Consider the following 27,318-nt stretch of genomic DNA (forward strand, 5'->3'; position numbering starts at 1 on the left):
ATTAAAGTCAACTCTACAACCAGTTTTATTATATATATTATATATACATATAGACACACATGTACAAAAATATACAGCAGCTGCATATGCTGCCTATAATACAAAGGAGCTAACTTATACACTATAGCGCAATATAATGTTTCTACGTATCAAAACAATCTAAAAAAAAACTAGACTCTATATTTACCACGTACTTGCAATATGTCTGTAACACACATCGATTTATGCAGGTAGATGAATGGCTAAGAGTTTATTAATCGTTTACTGCTTTCCCGAGACAGGTATAAGCAGGAATTAATTGTATAACCCGTAACGTGGCATAACGTAAGGTTGGTAAATAGATCACGTTACGTCTTCCGATTTTATCATTACACCTAATCACTGTTCACGCGGCGCAATTAGTGTATTTGCACGCATTTCATACTAAACGATAGAGATCCTGGTTGTGTAATTTATAAATAGGCAAAGTACGTAGAAAACGTAAGCATTTTATAATCATTTTTTTTTTTTTTACTTATATTCAATTACTTTGGGAATAGCTCAGGCACCAATTGATAAATATAAAAATAGCACCGGGGAATTTTGCTTTCTTTGAATTATAAATTAAATATATTTGTAATGGCACCGTAGCAATGATTTTAAAATCGATGATTCTCGGTCTTGTAGCAGAAGATTGTTATTTTATGATCAATTGTGCATTTCCAGATCATCGCGTCGTGTAAGAATACCACTGGAGTTGAAAAATTAAAAGGTACAGGGACGATATTCATTTACTGATTTATCTATGTATTACCGACTATTCGAAGGCTAAGATTAGCAACGGTCCTGTCCCTTGTGCGAAAAACTAGCCGTGATAGCATGTAAATATGATTATTTCACATTGCTGAAAAATTGTATAATTTGGTGCCGTGTGCCGATTTGACTAATTTTTCAAAATAATGTTACGATCGCCTGACACTTGAAAAAATAAATAGTAAATAGGATTGTGAGAAATATAGTACATTTTGAACCGCTTCTGAGCATTTTCTAGTAGCGTTGATTGTTGCTCTTCGAAGTCTTCGATCAGTTGAGTTAACTCTTCAGATCCTTTGGGTTCGTCATCTCGATTATTTTCTTCTATTTCGGATTGTCGGAAGGTAGGCCTTTGATTGCAAAAGCTCCGCGGAAGAAGGGCTTGAATACTTCCAAAACGTTCTGTGTTCTGCGGGCTGAATTCTGTGAAAATAAGTCACGAATGTCTGATTATTGATTATAGGCATGGAAAAAAGTAGATCCAAAAAAATCGCAATTTACATTGACATGATTTATTGAATCTCACAATCAGATGTGTTATGTATGAACTTGGATGATTTTATGTAAAAATTACTAGCAATGCGCGACGAAGACACTTATATGGAAAGCGGATTGCAAGACCCCTTGGAATATTCCGCGAACCGTAATTAATTTGATCAGGATAGTGGTGCAATATATATCCTTTTCACGTCCTTGAGTTAGTAACGAATTGAACGCTTTCCATAATTCAGTGACTCACATGCTCTGAGTAACTGAACACGCAAACCAAGCCGATATACTATTGAATTCAACGCTCATTTTATTAAGGATGATGATGGAACGAACCAAATATGAACATATCGCGCAATCGACAATTCTTCACCTACCAATCTTGGACCAAATTTTCGATTAGTCTGCAACTCTCAAACTTTATTCCGTGTAATAAGAGATCTGTAGAAGATCAAACCCTTGACTCTACCGATCGTCGAGATAAAAATTATTCTTCATTCTATGCATAGAAACTTGGACTTTGTTCCATGACATTTCAGATTTACAGGTGTCGAAAAGCCCAAACTTCTCGAAAAAACATCAGTTTCACCATTGGAATAATTTTTACCCCTGAAAATTTCGCGTTTCAGTAAATAGCATATTGTATTACTAGTGCAGAAAGTGAGCGATTTTCGACGAGTGTGAAATTTACCGCACCAGCTGCGGCGAGCGATGTAATCATAGATAACGGCTGTCCGCGCACGGAACACACGCTTTTTTTTCCAACACCAGTCAAGGCAAGTTTGTTTTGAAAAGCAGTGAAGGTGCGGCTGACAGCGCGTAAAATTGGAGTTAGGTGACTTACGGGCAGTGATACACGGCGTAAAATTGAGTTATTCGAAAGTGCGCATACGCCAAACAAAGCCCTGGTAATTATTTTCAGTGTAATTGACCGTCGAATATCTTAAAGATCACGGACCTCACATCGCGTAGGATAAGATTTCCGAATAGCAGATGAATTGTAAATTTGAGCTGGATTGTCGGGTGAAAAATTCAAACGTATCGATAATAGCCTGCGGTATGTAGAATTTCTGAGCGCAGCATCCGACCTCTGCGCCATACGTGGATGCAATAGGTGTGTAATCTAGGTGCTTGTATACAGGCTATTCGATGCCGGGTTTCGCAATGATAAGTGAAGGGACGCTGACATATTGGCAAACTGCGTTCTCGATTAAAACCACAAGAAAATATGTAATCGGTACATTAATTGAGCTATTCACCGTTATTACGCTGCTCAACACCTTGCTGACGTTGGTGATGAGAGTGAATCCGTTGCCGAACACAGGCGGTGGAACATCCAGAGAGACGTGAACCCTGTCAAATTCAGGAATATCCTCGGTCGTCGTTGCGATGGTCTGGTTCCAGATAGAAAATGAATAAATGCGATTAGATGGATTGGATTTGGTCAAAGCGACAGAAATGAGAGAAGAAACGTTTCTAAATATGAATTTCATCCGTCTGGCCTTCGTCGATGGAAAACTGGTTCGCAGGCAGTGCAACTATTAGGAATGCAACCTTCAGCTATCAGGTTTTACGTTTGATAGCCAAGCGTGACTCGAAATGCACATTAATGTGGTGGATTGGAACTCGTTAACCGTCCAAGTTGTCCGACTCGATTAACAACCCGCTATCATTTGCCTAATGCAGAAATTTGCTTCTGCGCTGCGAAGCCAGTTTAGCCACTTGTTTTGAAATATGCTTGTAGCATCAAACTGGGTGTGCAGAAAGTGTGACAAACAGGAATTTGTCGCATTTCGTCAGGAGTGATCTTACGCCACGATAAGGAACTGACTCGATTCTTTAATGACGTCAAACGAATGTATGTAAAAATTTGAAGCTACTTTTTCCGACAAATTTTCACAACATAACAAGATGAGTATATCACGAAAGTAATTTTTTTTTTTAAGTTCATTTAGTTACGGTATCTGGTAACATTGAATAGTAGAAGTTTCTATTTGGTGAGAAAAAAAAAAAAAATGAAAAGTTCAGTGCGACAATAAACTATGATTTCAGTACAGTACCGAAGGATCAAAAAATGGATTTGTAGGATTGGGGAAAGAGAGCACATTATCCGTATCAAGTAGGCCAGGGTGATGAGAAATGAAATTCATATGTAGACAAAAATATCGAATGTGATTTTATTATTCTTGAGCGTCTAACAACGCTATTTACATCATTTACAGGATACGCAAAGCGACCTTGGAGCCTTGCGTATCAGGACTTAATATTTACAAGTCTCTTAAGGTTCGGTAGTATTTGATTATAAACTAGACAGAAATGGCCAGATTGGGAGTGGTGGGCGATTTATAGTGAAGGGCTGCTTTATCTGCCGAGCTAAAAAAAAAACCAATTTCAAACAATAGAATAAAAAATTGAACAAGTACAACCACTTTCCTAAGTGATTGCATTTATTTTTACAAAATTTTGAAAAACCGCATTCCCTTGGATGTCAAGCAAGCCTGCCGTGCACGCTGTGTATGTGTAACCTATTGTACCCACGGTTACATTTCAACCACCACAACATTAGTTATAATCGTCAGCTGCGGTATGTTTCGAGCGAAACAAGTAACTAACCTTGAACTCGAAAAGTTAAGGAATTACAAAGTTAATTGGGTAAAAAAAAAAATAAAAAAATAAAAAATTTCTCACCTTATAGGGCAGTGTGATAATTAATTTGAGTAAAATATTCGCATTATCAATATTATGAACCCGCTTTCCGAAGATGAATGACACGGTTGATTATCAAACGTGAGGCTATCAGGTATTCGGTCAAATGAAACTCTATGTGATCAAAGTAAAGGTATTTCACGGCTGCTCCACTTTGGTTAAGCGTCATCGTGTGCACCCAAAAATGATTATTTCCACCGTATATCAACCAACAGCCGCGTCATGATGTACCCGTTCAATTAAAGAACACGAGTAGGATATACATTAGAAAATTGTATTCTGAAAATCCTAATTGCGTAACGAAGTATAAAACGAAGAACAAAGAGTTGAAAAAAAAAAAAAAAAAAAATTACAACCGAAATCAAAGTAGAAAAATATGTAAAAGTATGTACTCAACAAGTAGATACAGCTATAACAATAAGAAGTATAAATTATAATCGCATCTCCGGGACGAACAATTAGACGTGGATCTTACACGCCGATACAAGCGTTTTGTTATTCCATTAGTTTGATTCCACGAAATACGCCTGCGCCGTCGACGAATGATAACTAGAGGTTAACCACGAAGCGGGGTTAAAGCCGACTGCAGTTTCAAATCGTTCGAATAACTCAGTATGGTCCTCCTACCCCGCCGTTAAGGTTGGCGAAGGCGCCGAGGTTCACGCCGCCACCGGTTGAACCGCCTAGGCTGAGTCCTGCTCCTGCGCCTGCCTCACCGCTACTGGATCCAGTGCCAAAATCAGTCGAGCCACCGACGGATCCTCCAGTATCTCCACTTCCGCCGCTAAGGCCGCCTAGAAGACCTCCCAGACCGCCGCTTCCGCTGCTGAGACTGGAAATCGTCTGGATTTTTGAGGACAAGATTCCTCCTAGGCCACCACTGAGGCCACCAAGGAGTCCACCTCCAGCCGAGCCTAAATTTTTAGTCAAACGGTTCACAGTCAACGGACAATTCCCAAGTAAGAACCGCGAGGTTCGGAGGTGTTATGAAACAGTCGGAGACACGCAATCAGCGTTATGCTTGATGGCTGTTGTCGATTCCATGGCAAAGATTGCTCTTAGGCATGTTTGTAACTTTAGGCTTGAACTTTGGACTCTCACTTTTGGGTGAGAGAGTAGACTGAATCACCAGTCGACTAAAATTTCGATGAAGATAATCGTGACGTAAAAACTGTAAGCCTGTTCCGGCGAATTCAGTTTTGAAACTTATCTACTTGAATCATTTTTTTTCACGATCTTGCATCAAGCTCGGGGTACGATTTCCACATACAATAATTATTTCACTACCTTTGTAAATATCAAGATTAAGTGCCGTCCGTTTTGCAATTATAAACCGCGACATCAACCCTCCGTGCGAACAATTATTTTTTACATCTTTTGTCTGCACGCTTTCTTCAAGTGTTCCAGGCTCTCAAGGATTCGGAAAAATTGAGTCCTTCTTCTCAAAGTGTTAACTGCACGATCCAAAACTTGGCAGACTCAAAAGAGTTTCAAAGTATTATTCGTAAAAATTGATATTCAGAAAACGACTGGGCCCTGATATTCCCAGTGTTCACACGGAGGGTTAAAGGATTGGACGTAATGTCGTGGATTAAAAATGTACAGTCAAGTATACCGACCATCGCTGCTACCTCCTGAGAGTCCACCTGACAAGGAGCTAAGGGGGGCGATTTTTGATGCAACCGCATTTCCGATTCCGCTGCTGGCGGTTGAAATGAAGGAAGTGGCACCGGATATTAGAGGGCCGATGCTCGCAGTGCCGGCTTGGATTTTCTGAGATATCAGATTACTGATGAATTGGCTGGTAGCTGATTGAGTATTGTCAATGCCAAATGCCGCGTTCTTGGCTTTGTTTCCTTCCTCTAACGCGGCAAGTGCGTTCGTCTTCGCGTCTAAGAAGGAGTCTAGTTTCTAGAAAGAAAAAAGCACATCTCAAAAATTTATTATTGAAGTATATTATAGGTCCGAACTACGTCAATACTTCATGCACACATCGTGACAAATGTTATCAGAAGCGAGTGATTATACCGATGCTGCGAGTCGCCGAACGTCGGTTTATAGTCACTCGATTAGTCCTGCTTAGAAAGTGGCCTTCACCCCTGCAGAACATAGATTAACTGCGTAGAGCGGTTATGCAGATGTAAATGGAAGTCACCCGGAAATATTTCGTTGGTTATAAAACCAAGATATAAATCGGCGCTCTCTGAAAGGTTAGTGACAATAATAATTTGGAATATTTTTTACCCCGAAGACGAAGTTGATGATCCCATTTGTGGCACCCAGTTTGATGATGCCAATTTTCCTCTTATCCCTGTCTCCCCTCTCATTGTCAGTGGCAGCATCTCCGTCAGCCTCGACCACATATACCTGCCGTGACACAATGCTCATGTCAAGATGAAGAAGAACGAGGTATACACTCTAACGGTTATTTGAGGAATTGTTTCGTCTAGCATATGGTTTTTTGAGCTACAAGTTTTAAGTGATGTTAACAAAAGATTACGTTCACGTTGCTTGAACAAAACGGATCTATCAACGAAAGCGTTTAAAGCCGCTAATAATAATCGTGACAAAATTGAAATAATTAAAAACAAACAAACTAGTCAAAAAGGGTTCACGGTTTGGTTAGAATATCACAAATAATGCGTGCGAATGAGATTCAAATTCAAGATAAACTGTAGAGCTTTAAGCATTCACAAGCTTGCCTTAAGCTTGTCCGAATGTTTTCAATTCACCTTATAATGTTTACAACTGTAATTTCAAGTTGAGTGACGCATATCACAGAGTTAATGCCAACAGAGTATAAAATTATTTTTTTCATGGTCAATCCTTCCGTAGTCTTATTTTCAAACTAAATATTGAAAAAAAATCTCAAGTCAAAGGGGCGTATATATTTTTTTTTTCAATAGTTAGCTTGAAAATAAGTCAACGGAAAGATTGTTAATGAGATAAAAAAAAATTAAACGCCCGTTTGGTTAACTCTCCAAAGGCAGAAGGGCGTATAAATAAGTATACAAGCCCTTTTGGCCTTAGCACCGCGATATTCTTATGTGAGTTTAAAGAGATAAGCTTACGTTACAATTATGCGAGTGTCCTTGCCTCTTGCAAAATCTAAAGAACCCAACTGCTAGAGCCAAATGAATTAATACGCAACGCGAGGCAAATAATTCATGAAATTCTTCTTAAGAGCTATAAGAATTCAGCGGACAACATTTCGGCCAGTAGGTCCGGCTCTCTTGTGTAACTTTCATTCGCTCGAATAGCAACTGGACGCGAGTGGCGTAACTGCATGTCCTCAAACTTGTAAATTCGACTAGTCAAGAAAGTTTTCGGTGATCAATTCCTAGAAATTTATTAATTTCAGTGGGAAGCTTGGAATATCGAAGTCCGTATTTAAGGAGATAAAAGTCATCGGTATGCGTCAGGAAGACATTACGCATGCAAAAATATGCAATTTTATGTTCTATGAGAATTCGTAACTAAACGCTTTCGTTTCCAACAAAAATCTTAACAGATCGGTAGCGAAGTTTAACTTCATTAAAAATGTTGAGACTAGCGTTGCGATACAAAAATTGTTTCACGACTGACGTTATATTAATCGTCATTATTATAACTTACCCTGTGTACTAAAGTGCAAAAAAGTCGGAAAACGAAGTACAATTAGCGAAAAACCGCAATGTTACAGAAAAAGAAAACAGTTCGTCGCTTGTTACATCATCGAATTAATTTTTCTACCGGTAAATCGAGCGTCGAAGATAAAATTTTCAGTGTTATAAAGTTACGTGAACTAACCCGTCAATGAGAATAAATAATATTATTACGTCTTTAATTTTGAAACATTCAATGGAGAAATGCCGCCGTCTAACGATAAATGAGAAATCGTAGAGCAACCGCTGCCGAATCATTGCGTAAGAATTAACACACACGAATATGTACGATTCCTTTCGCACACACGAGTGTCAAGCATGGGAAATAATTTGACTCGGACTTGACGAGGGTGACGCGTGCTTGCCGGTGATATGTGTAAAATTTTAATTCATACGTCGACATTCGCGTGATCCATGTGTGCCGACACACACATGCACGTCTGCTTGTCCGACTGTTTCTCTGTGCTTATCGGCTGGACCGTTCCTTCGACTACTTTCACTATCGAACTTACTCGGTTACCGTCAACGGTCGCGTCGGCTTAAGGTTTCCTCCAAAGTTAGCAAATCTCTACGGGCAAATAATTACCGTGAAAAACCTCCTCGATAATACGTTCCTCACTTCCATTTATTGTCGCTATAATTTCTGTACTCAACTGTAAAATTGTTCGGAAATCGGTTGCGTGTAAAATCTTTTTATTTAAATTTGTACTATTAGCTGGAGTGAAAGGATTCACAGAAACTTACGACGGTGGAAGCAAAATTGATCAGGCTAGGCTCTTTTGATAATCGTTGCGAAAAGTCTTTTGGCTAATCGCCGGTTGAATATAAGACGAAAAAAAACTCAACGCAATCACGGCGACATTTAATCATCAAGAACTGAGACTTGGGGATTTTATTATATTACGTTGTTGGTACGCTCGGTTCAGAGTGCCTGAACTTGAAACTTCGACTCGTTGTCAGACTGTGACTGAATTGCAATCTGACGGGTTGTACGGTGTTTCCAACATCGACTACGATATTTGAAAGCTCGGTGATTGGATATGTTATGGAACGTTAGGAATACTCACTTCGTTGAGGGGATTCAGATCATCCACAGCTTGTCTCTTGACGGGACCGGCGTTGACAACGGCCACTGCCACGAACAGCCCACACAACGTACACGCTAGTTTCATTTTATTGGATTGATAATAAATTAAGGTTTACCTGAAAGACAAAGACTGCGATTATTCAACGGTTTAGGGCAATAACAGGGCAAATGCGCTCACGCCTACTTCAACTATGAAATTCATTTAGCAATAACCGCAACTACATCCGAGCAGTGAAAGGATTCCCAAAGCTTTCCGACTGGTTAAAAACGTGGCACTGAACTCGTCAAATTAATTTTACATTTATTGCACACAGCCGAAGAGAAATCGTGAAATTATTCAAAGGTGGGTCAAGAGAGGATCCGGATACTGGACTGCGGATATATGAAAACAGAAATCACGTGAGATCCTGTCGGAATTGAAGAATCCATTCACGTTCTCGACAGAAAGGTAAAAGAGAAAAAAGCTAAAAAGAAAACAATTTCTGTATAAACAAGAACGCAGCGAAATTTTCAAAGTACGTAGCGTTATCAAACGAATTTCAAAAAGAAAGCGAAAGAAGAATACACTCGGAAACTCACTGCAAATATTTATTTTCTTTCACAAATTCAAACGCTGCCACTCTAGGATTATTCTTTACGCGAAGTTATTCGGGCAGATAGTGTTGAGATGGCTGTCGGAGTGTTAACCTTGAGGTAAATTAGCCCTGCTGCCATAGGCGGGTTAGTAGTGACTTACCGTGTCGGTCGGCCGAGGGGATGCCTGCGTGTTTTCGAGATGTGTTCCAGGCGGCGTATAAGCCTCGTTTGAGAGACTCCAGAGAGGCGACTTCGATGTCTTGCGGTCAGCGAATGTACGTATGGGTCTTGCTAGAGTCGGTCGCTTCGTAGGTGGGGTGCTTTCGACTGCAGCACCTCTTATATCCTATGCCACTATAAGCAATATTCGCACTAGAGGCTGCCCAACGCAGACAAGCGCTAATGTCGTTGTTTTAGGCGGCACGTATGCCCGGAGGAATTGAATAATGCGCCGCGGTGATTAGCCCGAGTTCCCAAATCCCTCGTTTTTCTTGCCCAACTCTAAAGTACAACCTAATCCCGTAAAAATTTGTCCGCCAAAAACATTTCACAATACCTGGCACGAACGTCACTCGCTGCTCGGCGTTATCTTAGCCGGACAATTCGACAGGATCTGACACGAGCCGAGTGGGCGCAGACACGAGAAGCATGCCGGAAAGATTGCGATAAAAATTAAAAATACGATTTACGCTGTCACGTAGCAGTAAATTCTTCAAATTATTCTCACCGATTTCTATTTTTTTTTTTTCTTTTTTTTTTTTAGGTCTTTTTAATTCGTTCCAGAAGCACGTTCTTAATGTCCGACGTAACCTACGCGGTATTCGTTTGAATATCGTGCGAAGATCTATTTTTCGCCGGTGTAATTGATCTCATTTCGATCCGAACGAGTGCCGCTTATTGATGATTCCGGTTGTGTGTATCGATATATCACTGCATGCCAGAACTATTGCCCAAACTCATATTTCGGACATCGAACCATTCTACATCACTCCGTTACAATTACTCACTATGCGGTTTCATAATTAAATGTTTAGCAATCTTGTAAACGTAGTGCGTTTAACCGGTCCGCATAAATTATACCAAGTTTGCAAATTCGAAGAGTTCAACATTAGGTTTACTCTTGCTATTTGATTGGAGTGTGCGGGTAGGAAAGAAACAAAAAATACGTGCGAATACGCCAGCAAAATCTAACGAAGCAAAAGATATATCGAGCAATTTTAATGCCTGCATGCAATATGCATAGAAACTGTGTCGATATTTCACAGAGTTTGCGTCGACGTCACTGACAAATTAGTCTCGAACAATTGTTAAGAGCACCATACTTTGGCGATCGGTATGTTATAAAGATTTTATATCGGGTGTACGGTCGAATTAAAAATTTTTCTAAATACAGTTATACCGAAAATAACGTGATTGGAGTCAAGGAGGGTAAATTTTATTCACCGAATGAAAAATAACGTTGAAGAAATGATGTAAAACTCATGAATTTCAATCGACTAAAACTCCGTTATCGATCACTTTAGAGCAAACAATCTGACTAGATTTTTTTCAATACCAAGAGTACTCGTTTGCCAATCAAGCATTCACTGCGAAGTTTCCATTCGTTAAAAATCGCCCAATTTCCGCACTTGTAACACAATATATTATCACTTGGACAACCAAATTTTCGTTAACTGAAAAAACGTTTTCTTTGCTGTGACAAATGCTTAGTATTTGCAGTGAAATACTTTTTCATCACCCGCAAAAAAGCCGTTGTTGATCCAAACAATCCTTACATCTAGTGTGGTTAGTTTATTTGGTCGCGGAATGGCTTTGCCGAGGAACGTACAGATATTATTTATTGGGCGATAGGGATGGTTTGTGTAAAAGGTAAAAAATGGCCTGGATCGAAGTAAAAACATAGCGCAAAAGGGAGACGAATGGATTTTTAATTTCATCATTCCCTTGTAACGCAGGCTACAACTTTACGCTTGAGAGGAATGAAAAATGTTGGAATCCTTCGAAACGCGTTGTGCGTATCACGTTTTATAAATCGAGAGTTATTTTAATTGCAAATAAATAACAGTCGCAGATCCGTAGATTCATATCACTGGCTCTAATTATCACCTCTCTCTTACGCAACGGTAAATCTCTCCAAATCGGTAGACAGGATTCAGTTTTACGTAACTTGCAGCTTACAGTGATTCTGCACATGGTTGCTAGCAAAGCTAGAAAACCTTATGAATTCAAACCGGTGAACGTGCCTCTATTCTAGTTATGTTTTTAAGATTTATAGGATACCGGCCATGATACTCGTATATTCAACGAATCGTAACAACAGTAATAATAATGACTAAAAAAGAGAGAAAAAAAAAACGAAGAAAACCGACGTGTTTTCATCTTTATTCATACGAATAAACGGGACTTGTAGCAGTGCGTCGGTTCGAAGACGTGCTTGCGAATACAAATTGCTTCATATGAGATTCGGTCACCGTCATGACGCCAAACTCGTAATCGCGCATTGTCCCTGATGTGGAATAATGAAAAGTCAGTTCGTTTCTTCGGTGATTGAGCATTTTCGCACGTCTCGAACAATGACACTTATAATAATACTACGGCATTAAATGCGAATCCATATATTTTTGTGCACAATCGCCGGTCCACGCTGCTTGCAAGCTCGATTCATTCGTTTAGTGAAGAATTAGTCAGCGAAACGATCGTTGAAGCGAATCTAGAATGAATTTAATATTTGTAATAACATGCGTATACCTTTTAGTGAAAGTACTTAGCTTTTATTTCTCATGGTCATTTTTTTTTTTTCCTTCTACAATCCGAGTTAAGCAACGTGTTTTTGAATCAATCAACGTTCGTGCAGCCAACGCATTCGCTACGTCATCACTCGCCGTAAAGTAAAAACATCCCAGTTCCGTTAGTGTGGATTTTGGTAAGAGCCAATCGATATCCTCACCGATAACATAGCGAAGCTTGATAATCATCAGTATGTAGTATAACAATAAAATAAATATGTTTTTACACGTCTGTTACTTATACAATCAGTCGCATAGCATTTCTTCATATTTATAATTTTAGTCAATTACCGATTGTTGTACCGTCGCGTGAACGTGTAAATATTTTCTGTAAATACAGCTAATGTGCATTTTATTTTTAGACATTTGAATGTACTTGAAATTATTTCTGGTCGATAGAAAATTTGATTTTGTAAAAAATAAAAATTACAAATTAGTCACTCGAATCAAATCTGATGTTTCATATACCAGCTGGTATTTTAATAAACGTAGATGTGGTTACAAAATGAAGAAATACTTGATCGATTTCTAATGACAATCATACTCGTATTGGATTAATTTTGGAACGATGAGACTTCATCGAAACAAAACGTGAAAACTCGTGGGTTTTCAGGAGTTACAAATTTTCGGACGAATTGAATGCTCACGGTGTGAATTTTTTTCGAAAGTTGATTCGTTGTGGGAAGTACGTGCATCGGTTGGACCGATTGAGAAATAAATATAAACCGCATGTAGTCAGCGTGCCGGATGTGGTTGTGCGAGGTGGCGCCTCGTGGGGAAGTTTCGCGTACTCAAGTTGTACAATCCAGTCAAAAAACTGATGAAACACAAGCAAAGTCAAATCCACGGTTCAAAACTTGAATTTGAAGAGAATCGAATCGACTCTGATAGAAGAATTTCTCCTTTATAACGATATGAAAACAAAATTGAAATATCTGAATGTAAAGAAAATAATTCACTCGTTGGCTTCGGAAAAAACACACCATTATTTTAATTTTTTTCAAATTCAAATCGTAATCTTTGGCAAATTTTAAATAGTCAGATATTGATGCTTATTTTGTGAGTGAATGCCCAACGAATTTTTTTGACATTGCGATTTTTAACTGTGTCGAAAATAGATTTATCAGTTATAGTTAGAAACAATTTTCTAACATAGAGTGGTTGGTGATTATCTATCGAGAGTCGCCAGCGTTGTAAAAAAAAGTCATTTAATAACGACATTAAATATTAAATCACTGCCTTCGAATTTTCGGTTTAAAATATTTTTTTGCAGCTGGCGCGAAATTGTCTACAATTATCAACACATTGTTATTACTCGTTTTTCTATCGAGATTTCTCATCTGACTGTACGATGGATTCATCCTTAACGAGAAGCTTTCGCGATGCTCTTTTCGGAACGCGAAGCCACGTGAATAAACGTATATAATATACTTCTCATAACTCTCTTGAAATGCGATGATCTCTAGAAACTTGAAACACATCTCACGTTATGCAAGAATGTGCGGCTTTGCAGGTGTGGAAGCTAGATTCAGTAAACTACCGTAACGAATGAATAGTGAACAGGATTGGCTTCACTTTCTTCTAGGACCACGTTACACAATTATAAAACCCCTTCGTGATTCAAAATCCGTCTCATTTCGCATGGGTTGCTGTTACCAAGATGTGCGCACAATAAAAATTCTCGAATCTCACAACGATATATTGTTTTTCGAGAAATTAATAATTCATATCCGCCGTCTGGAGGTTGTTTCTTTCTTTTCCTTCTTTAACATACGCACACGTGATGTTTCATAGCGGCGGTCGTTTCTCCGGATCAAATTTATAGATGGAAATAAATGATGACCGGAGAAACGTGCTTGTTATAACGATTTATATCCACTCGTCTCCTTAAGACTCATCCTGCTTTCCCTGCTACACGTTTTTCGATTTGAGACGGTTTGCATTTTACGAGGCAATCGTATTAGCGAAACTCGAGCTATCCGCTAGGAAAAAAACACAATCGGAATAGAGGATATATTTTTGGAAACTGTCAAAGAGAGACGATCGCCGCATAGGTTCCAAAAAGAGATGAGGTTTCAATAATCGTATGGATTACGTAGTTATGGTCAGTACATGCAATGGAGATTTCAAGCCGCTCTTACTACATTTTCGGTCTGGATTATCATGTTGAGTGGCAGAAGCAAGATACACAATTAAGTATTTATCTAGTTCAGCTGAAAACTTGAATTGATTTAAGAGATGTGAGTAATTAGAGAATTACCCACCGGTCGATTTTCCCATCGTCACGAGGAAAATGTTCAAGTGAAGAGACTGTATAGAAATTCACAGCTGAAATGAAATTTCGATCTAATCGTTATAATCTTTCAACGGTTATACGGGAATAAAATGTTACTAAATGAGAATTGAAGCTCCTCATTCCTCACCGACAAATCCAACCTGTATTTGAGTGTGTTAAGATCCGAAATCCTTGCGAAATTCACGAGCAGAGAAATTATCGTGTTCAAATTACGTGCCGTAATTTTTATGATTGTATGCAATTTTAACACAATGAGGTGATTAATGAGAAAACAAAATGAAGACTGCATTATTATTGGCGTGTGAATAGTCATCTGAATTTTTTAAAGTTAAGGGGATGTCGGAGTTTCTACAAAGTGAACAAATCACATTTTACACTTTTTTTTCTCACACTACTAATTAGGTTACACTCGGAAAAAAATTGGTCTTAATGACCAAAATTCAGTCCCGGAAACCGAATTTCAAGGTTAAAATACATCCGACCTAACAATATTTTCACACAAATAAGAACACTAGTTGATTTTATAGTGCGCGGAAAACGAAAGGGCTTAGCAATACCTAATAAAAGGTTTGGCACCATAATCCCATAGATTCTGTTGCGATTGCAAAATCAGATTTACACATTGAAATTATTTTTTAAGGATTGAAAAATTTTTGTTTCATTGTTGTAGCTGAAAAGTTATCGTTTGTTTGTAATTTATATCACATAAATGAAGTGCCACATCAAACAACAACAAAGAAATATGCCATTGTGAATTGAAAGGCTGATTTAATGACATTAGACCACGAATGATTTAGTTCTGCTGATTATACTAGAAAGATGCCTGGAGCCTCTCCTAATAACTGCCCGCATTACTCCTCTTGGCGAAAGGATTTTTAACGCGATACAGAAAGCAATTTGCCACTTAGACAAAAAATGTTGTAGTCTTAAGGTGTAACGTGTTATTTGCTAGCGGTAATCAATTAGTAGCTCTCATGATTTCGTAAATTGACTAATCTTCATCGACCAAATAGATTTAGTGAACTGTATGAAGCGATTTAGTTGAAGCTACTATAGGACATTCAATATTTTGATAGTACCATGAAAAACGTATCATTTCATTAAATTGACTCAATTGAAATAAAGATTTCGGAAGTATATTTAATTCGATTCAATTTTCTTGTGATTTTGAAACAATTATTTCGATAATTTTTGCATTTACAACAAAATTTGGTGCTCCCACGACAAAGTTTTCTATAAAAGTGCTTAAAAATTAATTTTTTTTAAAAAGCAAAAAGTTTTCTCTCCGAGTATAGGAACGTCACAATGGTGAAGGCCATAATAAATAATTCACCGATTGATTAGAATCCGGCCATCGTGAGATCCAATTATAATGAGAAATCTTTCTTATATGGACACAATTCCCAACACTCTAAATCAAATTTTATGCAATGTCGAGAAACGTATTCTTAACGCCATCGTGTTTTCAGCAAAATTTCTTCCATCGTTACAGCTCATTTTGTAACTTTTATGAGCACATAAGCGCATATTTAACCTCCATCATTTACCAAAGTTTGAAACGATTCCATTATTTCTACGAGACAAAAGCTTGAAATAGAACCTATTCGGTTCGTCGGATCTTCAAATTCCCACAATCCTCTGATTCACACCTTCTAATAAACACGCTCAATATTGGCCCAACTCCACTAGCCACTGTAATTGTATGTTCGACGGTAAAAGTAAATTCGGACTAATGCTGGCCCAAACATGCGAGTTCAATTAAAACAAAAAATGTGGAGCTAATGAATATTCACGAAATGAGAACAGACCGCTGTAGGATTTACATAATTCTACAGTTTAGCACTTTCTTAGATTTCCACGCGTGATGCAATGGGTAAAATAATGTCGAAAGCAAAGAATTCCGAAATATTTTCACTCCAGCTTCTCTGAGACGCGCGCCAACACAGACGAGAGCTTTTCAAACTAGAGGAAATCCGTACGATGATACGTGACATCAGAAAAAGAGCATCCCGCACATAACGATGAGAATGTTCAATGATGCTTGTTCTAAGAGAGAAAGGCGAAGAAAGTCTCCGTGAGAATAGACTATAAACAAGATCGTAGATACAACAGCGGATGCACTCAGTTAGCCTCGAAACTTAACCAGCGCAAGTTTCATCAAAGACTCGTGACCGAAATAATTCTATACCAAGCGTTGATCCAGTTCATAGTAATTATATTGTACCGCTGTTTAAAACCTACGTTAGTAAATCCCTAGAGCAGTAAACTGAAAACTGGGCCAGATTAGCCATGCCCAAATATTCATCCTGCAGTAAAACACCTGCGATGGAGTTTCCGTCTGATGAAATTACACGTTTGAGATCGGAAACCAGATACTGTATTGCAACACTACTGCCCTAAGCAAAAAAATTTTGCGGCAAACGATGTTTTGAAAGTAAACCTATTATTGAAAGTCTACGTTGACCTTCGAGGACAACGTCCAAGAGTCCACAAAATCTAACCGTCCCTCGATACAGTCTTTAACTCGAGAAACTGCCTTCTAATTTTATCGCTGATATTGAGCCACGCATCAATTTAATTTTGGCTCAAAGCGCGGTACGCTTGTTGAAATAAAATTGAATATTTCGCAAACAAGTTTCGACGTGTTCTATGAAATATTTCACAGCCTGTGCATGATCGGGTTAACTTGAGTTAGCGAGTTGAGCTCGTTTCGTACGGTCGAATAATAATTCGAAGGGTGTTTCTGAGTAAGCACCACATTAGGTTGGAATACAAACTAGGTACCTGCTTTATACAAGTGTCTTGGATGCTGAAATCCAAAGCAGAGTCAGGATCCGTTGTTACACCGTTTCGATTACCGAACGGATGATTGCGTGTCAAAAGACTTCCACCGCACCGTTCTTCCAATATTTCACTGTCTGACCGAAATTTTGAAAATCAAATTTTAATTTTGTCAACTGTACAATTAGCCAATCACATGCAACTCCAGAAAAAATATAAATTTGATTGCCCTCGAGAAAACTACACTCTTCAAGTGTTGTGTTCACTAATTTATACTGGTTTCAAGAAATTATGTCACCTATATCATGAGCGAAAATGAATAAAAATGAATCATTGGTAATTCCTACAGAAATTTTGTAACTTTCACATCGTTTTCGGCGGAATGACCGATTTTGATACATGCCTTGTGCAACCATACAATTTTTGTCTCAGAACATATATCCTGTTTCGTGTGAGATATGCGCGTTGGAAATGTTTTTAGGAGGGTTGAACTTCAATTTTTTAGGCAAATTTTTAGTTATTTATGCCACAAAAACATTGCTGTGTAGAACTTAAGCTTCAGCTAATTATCTGCCATTAAACGAGGAACCATGTCAAGAGTATGTCCAAATTGCTTAATAATAAAAATTTAGTAATTCTGCAATTGGTAAACTAAACGTATGTAGTAAGCTTAGACTATTATAAAGAATATTGTACGTTAAATCATTGGGTTGCGGAATTTCTTCAACTATTCGGGTACATCCAACTCGATGAAAAGACATTTGCTTTCCTAATTATTATGTATGCAATAGATGTCGTAATGGGCGACTATATTTTCGTAGTAAATGGGCGTATGGAAATATACAGTAAAGACTGGTTAGGCAATTTTTTTACGAGTTCCTTCAACTCATCATTCGAGTGTGAAATACTACGGAAATTGATTTATAACCTAAAGCAATCGGTCATAGTATCGGGTAGCTGATTAATGTTGAGTGTCACAGCGGTGAAATGGGGAATTTGCAGTATTTTAACACAGAAACCGGATTAACCAAGTATTTCATTTGTTCAATCGGTATTCGAGTCTAATTATCAATACACGGTACATTTTTGACATTTCGAAACCATTCACCACCACACCAGCTTCATTTCTTGTAAAGTGCGCACTGTTGAAATGAAATAATCGTCAGCTCGTAGAGTTATGGAAGAAAAGCAAATGTACTGAAGTATTTTGTTGCTCTGATCGTGAGTAAAGTTTTCTCTTCATCGTAGAGTTAGAAAATGTATTATCAAATGATTTACAAAAGCATGCCTCGATCATCCTCGTACTTTCCGAATCGTCTTGATTCAATGATTTAAAAAATTAAGTTTCTTGGATTCAAGACTGAAGGTTTTAAATTTTAACGTGCCAGGTCTTGTCAGTGCTTCGTTTAGAGGATTCTATAGTCAGTCTATCCAAGATATAATTGCGCGAAATCTTTCGAATCACTCCGAAATTGATTAATTCGTTCCATTTATGATGAGTAAATTCTAGCTACCACCGAAAATTCACTGAAATCAAGAAACATTGACGCGTTTTAAATCGTGAAGTGTGAGGATGGCATTTATGTTGATTATTATGCTTATATACTTGAGTGAATTACCCGTCATTACAGGTTTTCGAATTATTCTTCAACGAAGCAATGATATAGAATTTGCTCTTACTAATTAATAATTTATATGCTTTGCAACGGCGCTTTACCGATAGAGTAAACAAGCATTATCGAGTATCCATCGATTTCTATAGCAGGCGCTATTTTAGAAGGAAAATATATCTCACTATTCTGTTTAAGTGTAAACGGAAAACTGATATCAGGCCATGTAGGTATAATAACTGAATATGAATACGTAGCACCACCAAAGAGTGTGTAAGTCGATTCTAACAGGGTCCGTAAAGAAATATCGTAAACACCGTTTACCGAGTAATGTTCAAAGTTTGCAAAAAATAATTCTGAGACCAACAAACCGATATTTTGGTACTTTGTGCAGATAATGATTCTCATAATCCGTAGCAATCAAGTACCTAAGCAACTATCGATTCAGCATTCAAGTTCCGATCCTCACATATATAAGTCAATATTATATGTATAATGCATTAACGCTCAGAGCACTTATGCTTCGGATCCAAGCAGAGGTATTTTTTGCAGACAAATAACAAATCGCAAAGTGGAACATTGCCGTATACATATTGAAATATCCAAGGTACAAATAAGAAACGTGCAAACGCGTATGCATGCGACATTCCATACTTTTTATCAACTATTCCACGCACATGCCATGTACGAAGATATACCTGTAATATGCTTCTGCCGTAACAGTCAGGATCCAATTTATTCTATCACGCGTGAGATGGAGCAGCCGATTGACAATCGTCACTGTCTCGCCCGAATAAGTTTTCACCCGGAGAAAGGATCGGCGCGACCTAATTCCATCCTCCGAAACCTGTTCGAACTATCGACTCAATTTCGTCTCCTAGTATATTATAGACAGAGAAAGTGATCATCATTTTGCATAATTGAACAGCTCATTTGCAAGTCTTACATGCCCTAAAGCCGTCTCACCGCCAGGAGTATACGATCATCAAGGGGTAATGACAGGAACCAAAAACGTCAATCAGGAACAATTGTAACGGTATTTGTGCTCTGGATGGATAACAAGGGCAATAAAAGGTCGCATGCTCACCGAGTTTGGGTCGGTGAGCTTCCCTCCCACTCCTCCAACCATAAACACGTTTCCCGATAGGATCTTTGCTTCTGGCTACCGTGCCACCACTCCACTCTACTCCACTCCACTCTACTTGACACCGTCTACACTTTGGTTTAAATCACGAGAGCGATGTCGGAGGCGATTAAATCACTTTCAAACACCTCGCGCAGAGATCGGCGGACACCTCGGCTTACCTTTGGCGACTCGCAATCAGCACGGTACTGCACCACCTCACCGGACCGTCTCTCCTTGGCTCGGGTCCTTTTCAGACGAGCATTTCACTGACCTACGTCTCGGCCACCAGAATGCCGAGGATTGGTAGACGATCCGGCAGCAATAACTTCTTGGTCCGTCGACTGTTTCTCGATATCGTTTGCGTCTCTTTCAGTCGTTTACCTGTGCCGCAGATGACACTCACTGTTAGACTGCTAGGCGTAAAAGCCTGCTGGGAACCAACACGCCCACTGTGAGGACTAATTTCTCTTGGTGCCTCGCGACTTGACTCTGTAAGTAAGCTGGCTTGCTCGCGTGCCTTTTGCCACGCGCAATTGAAACAAAGAAAGCAGAGAAATGAATGGTGTACCGGATGTTGAAAAGAAACGCCCGGTACCAGTGGCGTAATGTGAGCGTAGACGGCGCCCTTGCCTTTATTGGTAGAAATCGATTGGGTAATAGCTAAACAAAACGGTCAATATCGTCGGAATTTAATGTCGAAAACGTTGAAGTTAGTGAGGATGTATCTAATGAGAGAGTAATCGTGATAACGATTTGAATCGACACGACTGCAGGCTTCTCGATTATTGACGCTCGGTTTCAAAGCGCTAATAAAGGAAGTATGTGTGCAAAATACATTGACAGATAAAAAAGAGCACCGAATTATGTGGTCGAAGAACGCGAGGTTAGCGGAACTTTCTTTTCATGCGAAATGGACAAATATACGTACCGCGCGTTTGAATATAACTGTTACCTCGCTTCGGATGATTTTTTGATGACATTAGCTGATTACAGACGATGCAATCTCACTTGCCATTTCTGAAGCATCCAAAAGGCCTTGACCTTCAGCCGGGATTGATTTTTTTATGACTCTAATTCGTTGGGACTGGCTACAATTTTTCTTGTAATGGGTTGGCGGTCTTAATCGCCCCGTACCTGTACCTCGAAAACTGAGAGAGATACGGAAATAAGTTTTACACAAAATAGCGAGATCAAAGACAAATTCAAAAGTGTATACGAACATTTTTGTTTCTTATTAATTTTCAACTTCCCGTTTCTCTGATTTCTAAGACAAGAAGCAGTTGTTGTAATCACCCCAAAAATTAAAGGCTGAGTATTCGCTAGATCTCGACGCTTCGAGATCTAGAGAATCACCTCCGATCATTTTCGAATGGACGCTGTGTCTGCGTATGTATGCATTTGCGTATGATAGGTGTGACCAATTTTTTTGTCCGCCGATATCTCGAGAACGAATTACCGGATTTCAAGGATTTTTTCCTAATCCACGGGACTTTTCCAAACTTAGAACTAATTAGATTTTGACTTTGATCGGATGAGTACTTTTTGAATTATTTGAATGACAAAATTTGAGTAATAAAATGAAAATAATGACCTCATGAGAATGCATAAATGGATTTGATTGAAAATTGGTACCGTAAAGTTTTTGAATTGCTTATCACGAATTTAAAGTCAGATTCGCGAAATTTAAGTTTGGCGTATTCAATATGTTGAAAAAACCTACAAGCATTTAGATTTTTATGAAAATTGGTAGTCAAAGGTTTGTCAGGTGGCTGACCACGAAATGAGATCAGTTTTGCGAAATCCAAAATGGCAAATCCAATACAGTGGAAAAAATCCTGAAAACATTCCAATTTCCGTACAAATTAGTAGGCGAACGGTTTTTGGTTCACCGATAACGAATCTAAAATAAAACTTCAAAAATTTATAATGGTGGACCCATTAAAGTGTTTCAAAATCAAAAAAACCTCATATTTCTACATAATATGGTACCTAGAGCTTTTAAATCGTTAACCGCGAATCGAAATTTGTAGTTCGAAATTCGAATTGGATGTTATTATTTTTTTCTATGGACTCGGAAGCTGCATGGCTCACGTCCAATCAAAAGCCAGCCGCTTATTTTTTTAGAATCAATATTTTTTCTCGTTCTTAAGTTTCTCAATTCTTCATTGATCTTGCTATTAATTACTTCATATCTGCAATACGTGTTCACCATCTAAAATCAGGTATTACATGCAAAAACTGAAAAATGGCATAAACTACAAATCTTAAGATTAATTTTCCCCCTCGAAGCCCTTCAACTTTGTATGAAATCTTTTATTATATCCCTTCTCGTCTCTGAGTTATTCGTCTAGGGCGATTAAAATCGACCAACCCGTACAGTACCATGAAGTAAAAGTCGGAATTGGTGCCCTATTGTTACTGGGTATAAAATGTACAATATTTGACTAATTCAGCATTTCATATCTGCATTACTATACGTGATTCGGGAAGCTTCTCGCGAATTATGCAACAGAAAAAAAAATTAAAAAAAACCATTCATCCGCATGTTTACTAACACTAATCGCAAGTTAAAATACATATGATGATTTAAATTTATATAGAAAGTACGTGGATAAAATACACCTATATCAATATCGAATTAGTACAGACTTTGATCGCGGCCTATACTCAACCAAAACTACTTTTACTCCTCTGCTCATCTATAATTGTGAGTTATAAGGCCTCGACTTGTGTGTGAACCTGCCATGCTATTTCAAGCTGATGATTATGAGATTGCGTTTGAATTCCATAATCGTAACATGCGAGTGCTGAAACGTCCCTTCTTTTTAACCCGCGCAATGAAAGTTGGTGAATTAGTTTCTGGATTACGTAGTTCTTACAATTTATCAAAGAATAAAGTTTTGACGAACGTTACAGCGCTATAATTGAAACGAGCATACAAAATCCCATGTTTTAATTTTCAAAAAATTGACTACTCTCGCATAGTTGGAACTCATTTTGTATTCGAAGAAAGCGAGAAAAAATATTCCTTTATCTACATAAATATGATACACCTTGCGTAGTTAGCGAGCAAGATGATAATTCATCGACATTTCGTGTGAAACTTTCTTCCCTTAGCGTTGCTGTGAAATATTCAGTACACTAATCGATGTATCATAATTAATTAGAATTCATGCAAAATTATTTTTACATTTACGAAGAATGATTTGTGAAGGTACGAATCAAAATTTCATACAGTCACAGGTGCAGTTTCATTACACAGCCATTTATTCATCTCCTCCTTCAGTTGGATACGTAGGGAAAATTAAAACGAATTATAGACGGAACGGTAAATGATTCTCGGGTAGCTTGACGAATCGATTCAGGTGTACATTGCATTATTTCACGCCATTTGCAAAGGGTTGCAATTACCGTACACCGGCCATGACTGAACTAATTATCGTTTCGAAATAACAACAAGTAACAAACTCATCAGTCGATGTAGCAAAACCTAAGAACCAATTGAAATTTTTTCTTTCCTTTTCCTTGAAGTAATTTTTCCATGACAGAATTGCAGAATGGTCATGCACCATCATTAGCATACGTTTCATTAATTATATACATATACCTTCTTCTCACTCGATCACCGATTACGCTCTCTCGATATCGGTAACCATTTGTCATTTATAACCCAGACGTGTGTCTGCGAGGAATCGACAAGTAGTTTGAAATAGGAGCAAAAGCTATTAGCGAAACACGTTTATAGCAGTTACAACACGCACGGATCAGCAGACGTAACCTCTGATTACTGATCACCAGAAAAGTCCAAGGTATTATTCTGCAGCTCTCGTCTCAGAGAAAATTGACACTTGAGAAATCGGCGTTAGCCTCATTACATTGTAACCTATCATTTAAAATGCCACCTTCCACTTTCCTTCTCATGACTTAGTATACTCCATCTGCAACTTCACACTTCCGCGTAGATCGAGAAAGAACGAAGGTGGAAGTTTTACGTTGGTCTGTTCTACAAAAAAAAAAAAAAATGTAACCATATTAAATCGTTCGGCTGATGCGGAATTATGTGGAGTCGCTTGGAGACTAAAAAGTAAGTCTCGTTTCCATATACCATCATATCAGTGAAAAATGATTGTTCGAAAAATGTAACACTTGAGATGTTATCAGTGGTAAGCGGCGTCCCTTATTAGGAGCTAATCCTATTAATTTATGAGCAAGTACGTATGTGAAACATGAGAACGTCGTCATTTGAGTCTATTTCATTCTTATCAAATCGCATTTATCTTTTGAAACTTTATTTAGGCAACCGACGGTACATTTAATGCTTTATGGGAAGCTCTGTAAAAATTTCCTATAGCAGTTGAACCAGAAAACTTTACTTGAATTTATCAAAGATAATGATTTTATGAATCTCAATAGCTTGCAAAATCGTGATTCTAACTAAATACAATCATTCATCAAGATGTTACTTGAGGAATTTCTACAGAAGATATCAAACTTTTCAGATCAGTAGTTAAAAATGTTGCGCCTATTAATTGGGATTATTACTCTGCTTTGTGACAAAGATGACACTGTTTATCTTATAGTCTATTTAAGACAATCGGCTTCTCTTTAACCCCTAAAATCGTTTCGCAATCACCGCAACGACACAAGGCTGTACTCCTCGTTGTACGAGCGTACACCCAGAATGCAGTTAGAAAGTCTGCTTTAGGGGTCATAGAGCGAAGCCACAGTGATTGCCGCATGATTACGTAAATAATTCATGGATGTGCACATCTTGCCCGAGCCAGCGCTCCTTCGAGGGCAAGTTTTGCAAGCCGACTGAATATCTAAGTATCGACTGGACCCAACGCTTACACGCGCGAACTCTGGCCCAACTCTTTTCAACGCTAACTTCCGCCTTTTCGCTGCAATTATAATTTTTTCAGGCCACAGGGATGAGCTTGATTCGCTTGAGGAACGTTATAAACAAAAGTTCTCTTATTTTGACTCTACCGTTTGGTGAAACGTTATGAAATATCGAAGATGAAGGGTTGTCAAAGTATTTAATTAATTATTGAATCGCAATTATTGCATTTAGCATTAAGGTTCCGCGCGCCTGCGCATGCGTCAGAGAAATTGTTGGCCTCTTATAAATTATGGAGAATATGGCCTCTGACCACTGAAATGTAAAACGATGCTAGCTAGCTCGTCGCTGAGAATGCGGTTGGAGTCTGTCTCTTCGGTGCAATAAAGCAAAACGCTTGCGATACGTTATTTCAAAACTTTAACAGTCCGGCTCTAGACTAGATGAAAAACTTGCGCAACGATGCGCAAGGATAGATCAGAGCAGAGAATTGTTTCGTAAGTGTGAATCTGCATCGCCATTTATATCACACGATGCCTTAGGGCGTAATAAGTTTAATGAAAAATTATACCGTAAACGGAGTCAATCTGGAGCTCAAATGATGGAAGATGATTTTTTTCGGACGACATATCGCGGCCAATAATTAAAAGTACAGGACGACTATCGTTCAAATCTCTCAAGATCGAATCTCGAGAAATATACGGGAAGTATCAAATAGATATGCCATGAAAATAATCTTCGAGGATGTCGCATAAATTTTACGTAGTGAGAGTTGTGAGAAAATGAAATTGCAAGAAATCTGATAGCGAATCACCTCAATATTTGAAAACTTGTTTTAAATGCCGAAAGAACGAACAGTGCTGAACCACCGCGCATAACTTTCACTTTTTCTCTCTCTATCTCTCTCCCTCGCTCGTTCGAAAATTGATATTTGACCAAATCGAAAGTGCTCTACGAGGAGCCGGAATCGGTACGATTTCTGAAAAAAAAGAGGTGAGTGTAGGATTCCTTTGCGGTCGGCTCTTATAACCGGTGGGATCAAAATCACACGGCGTTCTTTGTCCCATTACGAAATATATTTTTTCAAGCGAGTTTGTCCGCACGGCGTTGGCGTCAAATTAGATATAGAATCTAATTCGCATGCACACGTCTAAAATTATTCGGCGACCAAATGATTCACCCACAATCATGATCGGTTAGCGTGTAGCTTCGTGACTTTCCTGAGACGTGAAACTTGCGTGCAAGTATTATGACGGCTTATACCTTAGACTTTTTCCTTGGTAATAACGAGTTATGAATAACATTTGCGAACGTAACGGGGAACACGTAACGCGTACGATCGTGCGTAAGGGAGAGTAAATCTGTAATTCAACAGATTTGTTTTAACCGATATACCTACGTTACAAAAGTATTTAGAAAGCTCGTGTGCTCATGCTGACAACGGCGACATTTCCCTTGACTGTATATTAATTTCTCAATTTTTCTCCTTTTCTCAACTTCGTTACAGATCAATCAACGCTACCTCGGTGAGCATCTTCGATGACAAACGTCCAGGAAGCGTCGAGGCGCTCAGCAACCTCGGAGTCGCCGGTGAAAGAGAAGATCGACCGAGAATATCCGAGGTCATACACCGACCTCAAGTTTGTTGAGAATCGCGCTTTCTTTAGGATTGGAAAGTGAATGGCCTTAGCGAGGGCCCCGGGCATCTTATCCACGATTCGCGATCCTTCATTTTCGTCGATTTGCCACTCACTTGAGAATTCCACCTCATGTAACATGTCTGCAACATTTCCTGACGCAGAGCCAAGTGTTTTTTGTTCATCTCTCTAAATCCCCGCGGTCGCATTGCGCCAATAAATAATCTCCACCTGGTCGATCGGTCTTAGAAAATCATGATAACACGATATGCTCACTTTTCTTATCTTGCAACCTGCTCTAACAGAACTACATCGCAATACGACAAGATCGGCGATATCTCAATGGTTACCCATTCATTTCACACTCAACTAACTTCGGTTTTTCAGTATAAAAATTATTTCCAGGAGTATTCGCAGTACGGGAGAATCTTGTAACTTAATTATCCAGCCAGTCGATCACATCGTCAGTTCTAAAGATCAGCTCGATTGCATTGACTTGAGATTATTAAAGGACTTTTAGGTCGGAGGGTACTGAGTGAGTGATCAATCAATGAACGCAGGTTTAAGTAAGCTTCGCAAGTTTTATTAACATAACGCATCCTTGAACCACCTTTTCATCTAATCACATTCCCACCGTTCATATTCTCTTCCACATTTTCACCCTATCACATCTTCGCTCTCCTGTTTTCCAATTTCCGCATTGATCCACTCAAAATGGATTTAAAGAAGTCTGTCAGTCGTAGCAGTTGCATATTATAGCAGGACAATTATCTGACAGGAATCTATGATTTTTATTTCACAACGATTCAGCCAATATAAACGTATAAGGTAAGACATTAATCGGCATACATTCGCAGCGTTTTAGCAAACCTTCCACTTCCTGGATTGTTGAAGATTATTTGAGCCAAAACATCTCACCAAATTTATTGTTACTACATGCAGTTTCCT

At 38.6% G+C, this 27,318-nt stretch overlaps 1 protein-coding gene and 1 long non-coding RNA gene across 2 annotated transcripts in view; one reads left to right on the forward strand and one right to left on the reverse strand.

Moving 5' to 3' along the window:
• Positions 1-27,318, forward strand: part of LOC124294239 — a 59,955-nt gene extending 32,637 nt beyond the window's left edge. The window contains exon 4 of the long non-coding RNA XR_006904184.1: positions 26,241-27,318. This is a non-coding gene — a long non-coding RNA (uncharacterized LOC124294239). The remainder of the gene's footprint in view (positions 1-26,240) is intronic.
• On the reverse strand, positions 21-20,034 carry LOC107226210 (putative lysozyme-like protein). The gene is made up of 8 exons (XM_015666942.2): positions 19,855-20,034; positions 9,455-9,648; positions 8,699-8,834; positions 6,232-6,354; positions 5,607-5,898; positions 4,615-4,901; positions 2,541-2,675; positions 21-1,215 (listed from the first exon to the last, which is right to left on the reverse strand). The coding sequence occupies exons 3-8, from the start codon at positions 8,801-8,803 to the stop codon at positions 1,117-1,119; spliced, it is 1,041 nt and encodes a 346-aa protein (XP_015522428.1). The 5' UTR covers positions 8,804-8,834; positions 9,455-9,648; positions 19,855-20,034; the 3' UTR covers positions 21-1,116.

This window comes from Neodiprion lecontei, chromosome 4 (assembly GCF_021901455.1).
Source record: "Neodiprion lecontei isolate iyNeoLeco1 chromosome 4, iyNeoLeco1.1, whole genome shotgun sequence".
Classification (NCBI taxonomy): Eukaryota; Metazoa; Arthropoda; class Insecta; order Hymenoptera; family Diprionidae; genus Neodiprion; species Neodiprion lecontei.

Coding starts and splice junctions, on each gene's coding strand:
- LOC107226210 (XM_015666942.2), bottom strand. CDS start 8,803: ATGAAACTAGCGTGTACGTTGTGTGGGCTGTTCGTGGCAGTGGCCGTT. Junction 6,355..8,698: donor ATCTGAATCCCCTCAACGAA/GTGAGTATTCCT, acceptor GTGTCACGGCAG/GTATATGTGGTCGAGGCTGA. Junction 4,902..5,606: donor CTCAGGAGGTAGCAGCGATG/GTCGGTATACTT, acceptor CTAAAAATTTAG/GCTCGGCTGGAGGTGGACTC.